General features: G+C 36.2%; 1 protein-coding gene across 8 annotated transcripts in view; it reads right to left on the bottom strand.

Annotated features, from left to right (window-relative positions):
• Positions 1 to 227: 227 nt before the first annotated feature.
• The window catches only part of FNDC3B (fibronectin type III domain containing 3B), a 364378-nt gene continuing 354268 nt past the window's right edge, over positions 228 to 10337 (bottom strand). For 7 of the 8 annotated variants that reach the window (XM_045030459.1, XM_045030461.1, XM_045030465.1 and 4 more), the window contains one exon: positions 228 to 3723. In XM_045030459.1, coding sequence (XP_044886394.1) covers positions 3412 to 3723 — 312 coding nt within the window. In that variant the 3' untranslated portion in view covers positions 228 to 3411. The remainder of the gene's footprint in view (positions 3724 to 10337) is intronic. The other variant, XM_045030460.1, reaches the window with a different exon arrangement.

Below are 10337 nucleotides of genomic sequence, written 5' to 3'. Positions count from 1 at the left end.
ATGGTCCCAATATAATGACAAAGACAGGCAGATAATCACCCTGAACAGGAAAAGGAAACATGAACCCTTTTAAAAATCTTTAAGATTCCAACTTAGCAACATACTGGGCTTGATTCACAGCTATGTCTCCAGTTTTAGGCTGCTGTAACTCCACTGGCAGGATACAGACTAATACCTATAAGGATGTAAAGGACAAAGTACTCAGTTAAAAATAACCATTGTTAATATCAGAAAGAATTAAAACATTTATTGGGCATAAATATATTACATATACACTACAGATACAGTTAAGTCTTACATACATAGCGTAGTATCTGCAAAATCTATACATTAAAATAGATATGGCAGTTTTAATACAATGCATATGAAATAGTCTAAAATTTACAATACAAGAAAACATGATTATTTTTCTCTTAAAGTTGAAAAGCTTGGAATGTATGTTCCCGTAGTGAGGTAAAAACATTTTTATTTTTTTCAATTTAAAGAATTGTGCAAGGATAATGTTCATACACATTCAGTTAGGGCACTTTTCAATTGTGACATGGAATACTGAACTACTGTAGCCAACAAAACAGGATTAGAAAACTACAACATATCAAGTTCATAAAGAAAAAGGCAGATAATATAAAAATGTTTCTTTCAATTTTTAATATATTTTAAATACTTATTTTTTCCTTTTTTAAATTTATTTTTACAATTTCTTGGAGCGCACAGGGGTTTCTGGGTTTGGTTCACATGACTGATATTTACTGGGCCAGGGAAAGGATATAAAGATGTACAGGGAACTACAAAGCATCAGTAAATTGTTGTAATCATTGATAATGGAAGTAGAAATGGGAATGGTTTAAAATCTGTAACACTTTATGGTTACATTAAAATGGATTATAATGGTATTACTAGGATTATAATGAATTATAATGGCAGTATATACAAAGTAAATACTGATGTCAAATTAACTTAATATTGGCCTGATCCAACTTGCATAGAAGACTTTTTCCATTAACTTCAATAGGAGTTGGATTGGGCTCTTTGATTAGTGTGATTATAATGGATACCAAATGAATTAGAAATACTTAAAGTGTTACAGATTTCTGTTCTCCACACCTTTGCTCACTGCTTTTAAAACTACTCCATACTTTCAAACTTGCAGAAGAGAACAAATGATCTAAAGCAAGTTTTATTTATTACAGTATTTTTTTAAAAAACACACCAGGCTTAGATTTTGTAGCAGCACTGCGAAAACAGTATTCCAAAAATTCAAAAAGGGAATCTATTCAAATCTGTGGGTTTTCAAACTACAGATGACTTTTCACCGTTTTAAAAAATATATCTTCCCCCCCAATGAAGACAGCTGTGTATGCTTTGCTCACAAAATGGATGCAAGATCACAAAGTTTCATATCACAAATAAATTTAAATAAAATGTAAATAAATTTGACAAGCCATGACTTTGGCAAAAACAAAACCTTATATTTAGCTCAATGCCATCTGTTTGCAAGGCTAAATTAAACTAATTATAGTCAATAACAAAATACAGAACATTTGTAATATTTGCTACATCTAGAGAGGCACATGGAATAATTCATTAATCTTAGCACTTTCTTTCAAGAGATGATTATGTTTTTTGGATACATGTAAACGTTTCAATCACTGATAACCTTTTTGTTTTTTGGCATTTAATGCACTAGATGCTCCCATCTTTAAAAACACATGAAAATGTAAGAAGGTTAATAATACTAGGAATGCTGCCAGGTAAAAAGTTGACCTAAAGTACAACAGTATAAAACAGACAAAACGTAACATGCTACAAGGGGGAAAAAAAATTAGTACATAAGTACACTTCTTTATTTTTTATTTTTATTTTTACAATAAATAAAAGATTGCACTGTAATTGGCATTTAAAGTACTGGATGCAGTATATTGTATAAATAAACCTAAAACAAAAATAATGTTGGCTTCCCCATTACTTTGGTTAAGGGAATATTATGCTAATATAGGACACTGCATCTTAGACAATGTAGAGAGAGCACAAAACAGCTATGACAAAAGCAAAACCAAGTAGCAAAAATATACAAAAACAAGAGGAAGGGATATACATTGTGTATCTGTTGCACCCTTTTGGAATTGATTTGCACCTCCAGCTCATTACTGTCCCTGAGGTACTCACACGTTGTTGACTTCAATATAAATAATCCAATGATTCGGGAGTTAAAAATCTAGTATTTTGATGGATTAACACATGTATGTGTGGGTCACTGCTGTAAGAAGAGACATGATACATTCGGATAACTACTCTGGCTTTTGCAATGTATCAAATATTTTGATTGACTCTGTGATAAGAATAATGTAGCCACCAATTTAAGGTACTTAAATTAACTGACCTCATTTTTGATACCCCCCAAGACGGGTCTATAAAATGGATCGTCCTCCAAAAGTGACTGATTGACTGTAAAGTTGTTTACATTGAGTGTAAATCTTACATAATCAGTAGAGGCAGTAAGCTGTCACCAGCTCTAATCTTATAAATCAGGCTGAACAAAATAGAATATAATAAATCTATTGATTAAAAGTAGTTATATATACACACACAACAACAAACAAAAGTTAAAGCAGCTTTCCAACAGCTGAACATGGGAATAACTAACTATTGCACAATGCCCTCTTACTTAAAGTTACTGCTACGAATCAAAATGCTTAAAAAAAATCTATAATGCTTCATAATTTATATGCAGTTTGATTATCTGATTTCTTATACAGGCAGTTCATAGTGTTGTAACCATAGAAATAACAGATAATTAAAAAAGGTTTAGATGGCAGTACATTGTTTTGATTTAAATGCACTAAGCAGTTAAAATAATTGAGTGTACATTTTATCTTGAAAAAAACTGGGACAAATGTATTGTAGTGAATAAATCATAGGTAACATTGGTAATACTGGTCGGTGAAGGACTGGTACTGTTGACTAACACTGCATTCTAGACTTATTACTATACACACTTGTGATTAATGTTTACAGATACAGAAGTGACTGAGGATTATAATTTACTAAATTGTAACATATATGAAAGACTATAAGGACTTCAGTGGGGAAAAAAAATCAAAACCAAACCAACCAAACAAAAAAAAATCCATAAAGGCAAATTGATTGCAATTCCGAAACTTTGAAGGAAAAAAATCTTGCTTTTGGTATCTGGGTTGCTTATTTCTCCAGTTTGACCTCTTCCTAGTTTTGAATTTCAAAAAGGTGCACCAAAACACGGATTTATCTTTTTCCTAGCTAGAACTGTAAAAATAAGAGAAGTATATAAAATGTATGGTAGAACAAAAAGATTTCAAGAAATATCTGAATAAATGTGTGGATTATAATGCGTAGCATTAGTTAAATTTATACCTCAAACTTTCACTGGATTCTCTACTTCATAAAGAAGTATTGTAGTATAAAGGCAAATAAAATTGACAAAGTTGCAAAGCCAATAACAATGAGGGCTGCAAACTGTTCATCAGTAGGCATCATGCTCTTTATCTTAGGATCATCTATGCGTCCCAATTCCCCTGTAAGCATGATCTCCCTTCGTTGGAGCATAAAGGCAACAGACGGGCTGAAAGGTCCACTAAGTTCCTGTGAGGTATCCAAGCATCGGCGACATACGCAGACACGGAATCGGTAGTCTGTGTTGGTCTGAAGGCCTGAGATTTGGAATGTTGTCTCATCTCCCTTGTATACCTGCAAAACAAATTAAAATTCACAATCAAATTTAAAAATCAATGGACATTCATGTGCCAAAGATTTTTTTTCTTAGCAACAACATTCATAAATAGCATCATTTGTGAGAGATTTAGATTTTAAATACTCAATTTACTACTTCATCATCTTAAATAGTGGTATAGGCATTTTATGAAACCAACTGCCTGATCCTGCATTACATACATAGCTACAAGTTCCAATGAAGTTCTGGAGAGTTTTGGTTCTGCAAGGATTTGGCATCAGACCTTTAAAGCAAACTATTAAATCTGAGTCCTTTCAGGAAACAGCCAAACTAATTTTAGGGAAAGATCTTAGTATGTCACAAGCAGTCAAAGAAGCCAGAATGTGGAGCAGAGAGGATTGTATAATAGATGCTCAAATATGGCAATTCTCCATATTCAGTACTTGTGAACATATAGTGAACACACAAAGACAAAAACAAAGGCAGGAAAGAATTCAAGCAATTAGTCCATCTCAGGAGGAAAAACTTTCTGAACATTTTGGTGATTCAGTAAATAATATAAACAACATTAAAGTTATGCTTTATCAGCATAACAATATAAATACAAATTTGGGGCCAAATTCTGCCATATGATGCATTCCACTCACAGGTCTGAGGGCAATATTTGGCCAACAAATGGAGAAAACCTGCAAAATCATGTTATTGGAAGGCAATTTTAGAATAATACGAAACTAGTTACAAGTTTTGTTTCGATGCAACTTATTTTTCAATTGCTTTCTTCATATTTCCCTTAAGAGCTATGGCCTATAATTTTACAATTTTACAGTAGTAGCAGTAGTCCATAAATGGCCCTAGCCTTTTTATATATATATTAAGGATAAGATGTTTATTAGAACAGCACACACAACAAAGTGTTGGGAGTTTATGGATTGTTCAAAGCTAACAGTTACTTTTCGACAGAGAGATTCATTTCCTCTTTAATGATAGTCACCAAACACTAGCATATGTGAGCAAAATACATTGGTTTTTATAGATGACAGGTGAAAACACTTTTCCAAGCTTTATGAGTCATGGTCAGAAATAAAATCTGACAATCTCCAAAAAAGAAGCAAAGGGCCAGAGATAAACTGTTTCTTGAAATATGTATGACATCCTGAGAGTGAGAAAACAAAGTATACAAAGCATGTGGACAAGGGTGATCCAGTTGACATACTATACTTGGAAGGTCAGAAAGATCCCTGTCATAGGTCTCACCCCCACTTGGAACTGTTGGGTTCCAATGTGGGGACCCGCATGTATCCCCCCACCCTAAAATCCTAGGGTAGGTCTCCTTTTTGCTGCCACCACCCGGTCGATTACGTGGGCCGGGACACCCCTGTTTTCCCCCCTCCTCTTTCCAAGGATGTTCCCTGGGGAAACACAGATCAACTCACAGAGGGAGAAACCTTCCCCCCTCCCCTCTCTGCCCGGAGATAAGCTTGTCTCACCACGAGAGAGAGTTTCTTAGCCCCCTCCCCCTGTATCCACAGTAGAGGGATTTAATCAAATCTTTATAGAAAGAATTTATTAAAAGAAAAAACAAGAAAATACAGAATCTCTATGAGTCCAAGCTGGACACTCATAGGGTATAACCTTGCTAAGTTCTGGAGAGAATCCTCTCTCCTTCTCAGTACAAACAATACAGGCAGAATTAAGAATAATCAATAACAAACACAGAATTGCAAACATAGGATTATTAGATGAGGACACAAAGTATCTTTCTAATACTCACTATCTTGACTAGAAGAAATTAGTTCAGAAAGATGGAAACTTGCAGAAGACTTGATTAATACATCTGGACCCTTGTAACTCCAAACGGCTAAGAACAACACACACAAGAAGAGAGAGAAAAAGTTCCCTCCTAGGAATTTTAAATTCTCTTCCCTGATTGGTCCTCAGGTCAGGTGTTCACCAGGTACTATGTGTTAACCCTTTACAGGTGGAAACTTAACCCTTAACTAACTATTTATGACAATCCCACATGAGAGGCTTTTAAGCAAAAGTAAGCAGTCATGGGATAAGATGGAAGGTCCTCTCATGGATCAGTAATACGTTAAAAGATAGTAAACAAAGGGTAGGAATAAATGGTCAGTTTTCACAATGGAAAGAGATAACTAGCAGGAACCAGGACCTCGGCTGTTCAACATATTCATTAATGTTCTGGAAAAGGGGATGAACAATGAGGTAGATGATACTAAATTACTCAAAATAGTTAAATCCGAAGCTGACTGATAAGCAAACTGGTTTGCTCAGCAACAAAATGGCAGATGAAATTCAATGCTGATAAGTGCAAAGTAATGCACACTGGAAAATATAATCCCAACTATACATATAAAACGATGGTCTAAATTAGGTGTTACCACTCAGGAAAGAGATCTTGGAGTCATTGTGGAGAGTTCTTTGCAAACATCTGCTCAATGTGCAGCGGCAGTCAAAAAAGCTAATAGAATGTTAGGAACTAGTAGGAAAGGGATAGATAATAAGACAGAAAATATCATAATACCACTAAATAAATCCATGGTGCCTTGATGACTGTGTGCAGTTCTGGTTGCCCCATCTCAAAAAAGATATATTAGTACTGGAAAGAGTACAGATAAGGGCAACAAAAATGATTAAGGTATGGAACAGCTTCTATATGAGGAGAGATTAAAAAAGATTTGGACTGGTCATCTTGGAAAAGACACGACTAAGGGGAGATGTGATAGAATGATATGAATGGTGTGGCGAAAAAGTGTTACTTATCCCTTCACATAATACAAGACCAGAGGTCACGCAATGAAATTAATAGGCAGCAGGGTTAAAACAAACATAAGGAAGTATTTTTTCCACACAACACACAGTCAACCTATGGAACTCATTACCAGGGGATGTTGCAAATACCAAAAGTATAACTGGGTTCAAAAAAGAATTAAATATGTTCATAGAGGATAGGTCCATCAATAGCCATTAACCAAGATGCTCCAGGGACGCAACCCCATGCTCCAGGTGTCCCTAAACCTCCCACTGAGCTTTGGGACTCAGAAGCTAGGATTGGACAACGTGGGGTGGCTGTTTTGTTCATTCCTTCTGAAGCATCTGGCACTAGCCACTGTAGGAAGATAGATGCTGGGCTAGATGGATCATTGGTCTTACACAGTATGGCCATTCTTATGTAAAATTCCTCTTGGCTGCATTTTATCCAATGTTTAATGTATCCAACACTTAAACTATTAGTGGTAATAACATTTAAAGAATTTATGATTCAGTGAGTCTGAATCAGAGTAAGTGGGAGAAAATATGAATCTGAATAAATAACTGGGAGTGGATGCTGAGATTTAGTGGAAAAAGTGAAATGGAGTTAATATTAATCCTGCAAACACATAACCATTTACAACAATTTATGTAGCAAAGGATTCTTAAGGTTGGTATTTTATTGAACACTGAAATGCAAAACAATGTGTTGCATGCCACAAAAGCCTCCTGTGCAAAAACTAGACTGCCTCCATCTCTTCAGAGGTTGAAGATCTTGTCTTGCATTTTGCTGTTTAATCACAGCAGGAATGGAAGACTGAAGAGAGGCTCATTCACTTGAATGGGAGAGTTCTGGTTTATAAATGGGAAACAAAAGAGAAATTAAAATTGAGCTGACAGAAAACTTCTTATATGTAGATCTAGAAAACGAAATACAACATCGCACATCCAAATAAAAGGAATAGCTCAAATGAATAGCAATTGAACACACAGATAACTCTGTGTCTTCTTTTCTGTAAAGCTGGGTGCCTGTACAAAGCTTAAATTGAAATAGACATTCAAGACCTCAATAATGGATCAATCATGTTCTCCCATGCATTTTACACCTCAGCTAGGAAATCAGTATATCATTACTTGTGAAAGCCTGGGTCAAGACGTGCTATGGATTTTTAATGTCTCTAAGCCGGCTACAATCTCTTCATATACACTATTGATGAGGTTCATTTTGAAGAGCAATACTTGGCTCCAAAAGATAAATAAAAAATAAAACATGTAAACTAAGACTCATATTCTCCCCCTATTTCATGTGTTCAACATTCATGGAGAGTTTGGCATCAAAGCAATAGGTAGAATATAATCCTTAACACACGTAAAACTGTCTTAAATTCTAGAACTATATAACGTATTTTCTTACCATAAATCTCCATGATTCACCACATCTTTCTTCTCTTGTCATATTGGTGATCTTTCCTTGTCTTCCCATGCCCCAAAAAAGAACTTAGCCATTAGGGTCAATGTGCTACGCACAGGGCCGCCAAGAGGATTCAGGGGGCCTGGGAAAAAGCAATTTTGGGGGCCCCTTCCATAAAAAAAAGTTGCAATACAATAGAACAGGGGTAGGCAACCCTATGGCACGTGTGCCGAAGGCGGCACGTGAGCTGATTTTCAGTGGCACTCACACTGCCCGGGTCCTGGCCACTAGTCTGGGGGGCTCTGCATTTTAATTTAATTTTAAATGAAGCTTCTTAAACATTTTAAAAACCTTATTTACTTACATACAACAATAGTTTAGTTATCTATTATAGACTTATAGAAAGAGACCTTTTACAAATGTTAAAATGTATTACTGGCGCACACAACCTTAAATTAGAGTGAATAAATGAAGACTCGGCACAGCCCTTCTGAAAGGTTGCCGACCCCTGGTGTAGAATACTATATTCTCGTGGGGGCCTCTGTGGGGCCCGGGGCATATTGCCCCACTTGCCCCCCCCCCGGGGGGGGGGACCTGGCTATGCAATAGAAGGTGCCAGCATGTGCAAATGTAACAGTCTGTAGAAATAACCTGATGACTGAAATTCCTATATGCAAGTGCATGTCACTCTTTTTAGGTGTCTCCCTTCTTATATTAACTACTCATTGCTACCATATGGTCAGATAACCATCCTGTTACTAATGGCAGGTGGGCAGAAGTAACTGCCTGCTTACCTCTCCATGCCATATGATTTGGGTAGTTAGTGCTTCAACCTACACACAAATACAAGCTGTCAAACAAAGAAATAGAAACCTGAAGAGGAAACATAGCTTAAATGAGTAGTTGAAGGAGGTAAAGTTGCTTAGGAAATCTTAGAATGTATCTATCCATTTATCGATCTTAGATACTTACATCCCTTGTCCCCCTTAACGTAGTATCTGAGCACCTCACAATTTTTAATATACTGATACTTACTAAACCTCTTTGAATAACGTATGCCATCAGGACTGCCATTTTACTTATTTATTTCCATTTTAAGAAACATAAACAATGCCCCTCCCAGGTCTCTAGCCACCCTTGCCATAAATTAACTCTCTTACTGTCACAACCAGCACTCCTAAAACAAAATGAAAACCTAGAAAAACCCAAATAAGGAAATCTACTTAAATAAGAAGCTTACATATAAATAATGTTAGGGCGGGGATATATAAACAATCCGCATATTGTTCAAAAAGTTAGTTGGGTAAATTGATGATGTTACCTGTTTTCCTGTAAGGATGTTACATCCTAAGGTAACTGGGAAGCTAAATACAGTTAAATTACAGCTAGAGAAAGATTTAGATCTTCATTATGGGGTAATAAATATAGATGACCAAGAAAGTTCAATTAAGCTGACTAAATGATGACACTTCTTAGAATCAGACCAGAGACTCAGAAGTGAGACAAGAGTGATTTTAAAAAAGGTTTAAAAAACAGTTTGAAACTCGGCGCTGACCAAGAGTGATGAAGACAAATAGCTACAACTCTCTTTCATTAGACACAGCAGGTCAGTCCTCAGCTCATGTAAACTGGCATGGCGCCAATGATTTCAATGGCAGGTGAGTTCAATGAAGCTATGCTGATTGGCATCCCCTGAGGATCTGGCCCAGTAAGGACAATAACAGGAGAAATGGCAACTTTGGTCTTTGAACAAGAAAAGAAAATAGGCAGCTTGTTAAAGAAGTTTAGTTAAAATCTAACGGAACCAGCAATGATAAATTGTGGTGTATAATGCAAATGCTAATGAGCATGTGGGAAAAAGGAAAATAAAAACCACACTAAAATAAATTTAAGAAATGTTTTGGTTAATATTTCTCTCTCGCTCATACTCTTCTAAGAGAGGAAGGAAGCCCCCTAACTGAGGTTCAGTTCCTTGCTCTGCCACACACTTCCTGTGTGACCTCACACAAATCACTCTTTGTGCTTCCATTCCCTATCTGTAAAATGGGGATACTAGCACTGCTCTACCTCACTGGGGGTGTTGTGAGGATAAATATATTATACATTGTGAAGCACTACGGTTATGGGGGCCATGTAAGTACCTAACACTGACTGTAGATCCTTCATATGTGGTTGTACAGCACCTAGCACAATGAAACCCCAATCTTCGAAATCCTAGGCACCACCACAATATACATATTTAATAATAATAATAATAAATAATAAAAATAAAAATCTGAGTAGGTACTCGTATGGTCCTCATCACTGTAGCATCTTCTGGGTCCTGTGTTGATTCTAGCTACACATGAGCTGCCTATCAAAGCATCCATGCTTTGTATCCTCTCTCAGCAATGCATAGGCAATTATTATTGTGTACACCATTCACACACGGCTGCAGCAGCTGCTTCATTC

The sequence above is a fragment of the Mauremys mutica genome, chromosome 9 (genome assembly GCF_020497125.1).
Source record: "Mauremys mutica isolate MM-2020 ecotype Southern chromosome 9, ASM2049712v1, whole genome shotgun sequence".
Lineage (NCBI taxonomy): Eukaryota > Metazoa > Chordata > Testudines > Geoemydidae > Mauremys > Mauremys mutica.
This window is presented reverse-complemented; position numbering and strand designations above follow the sequence as displayed.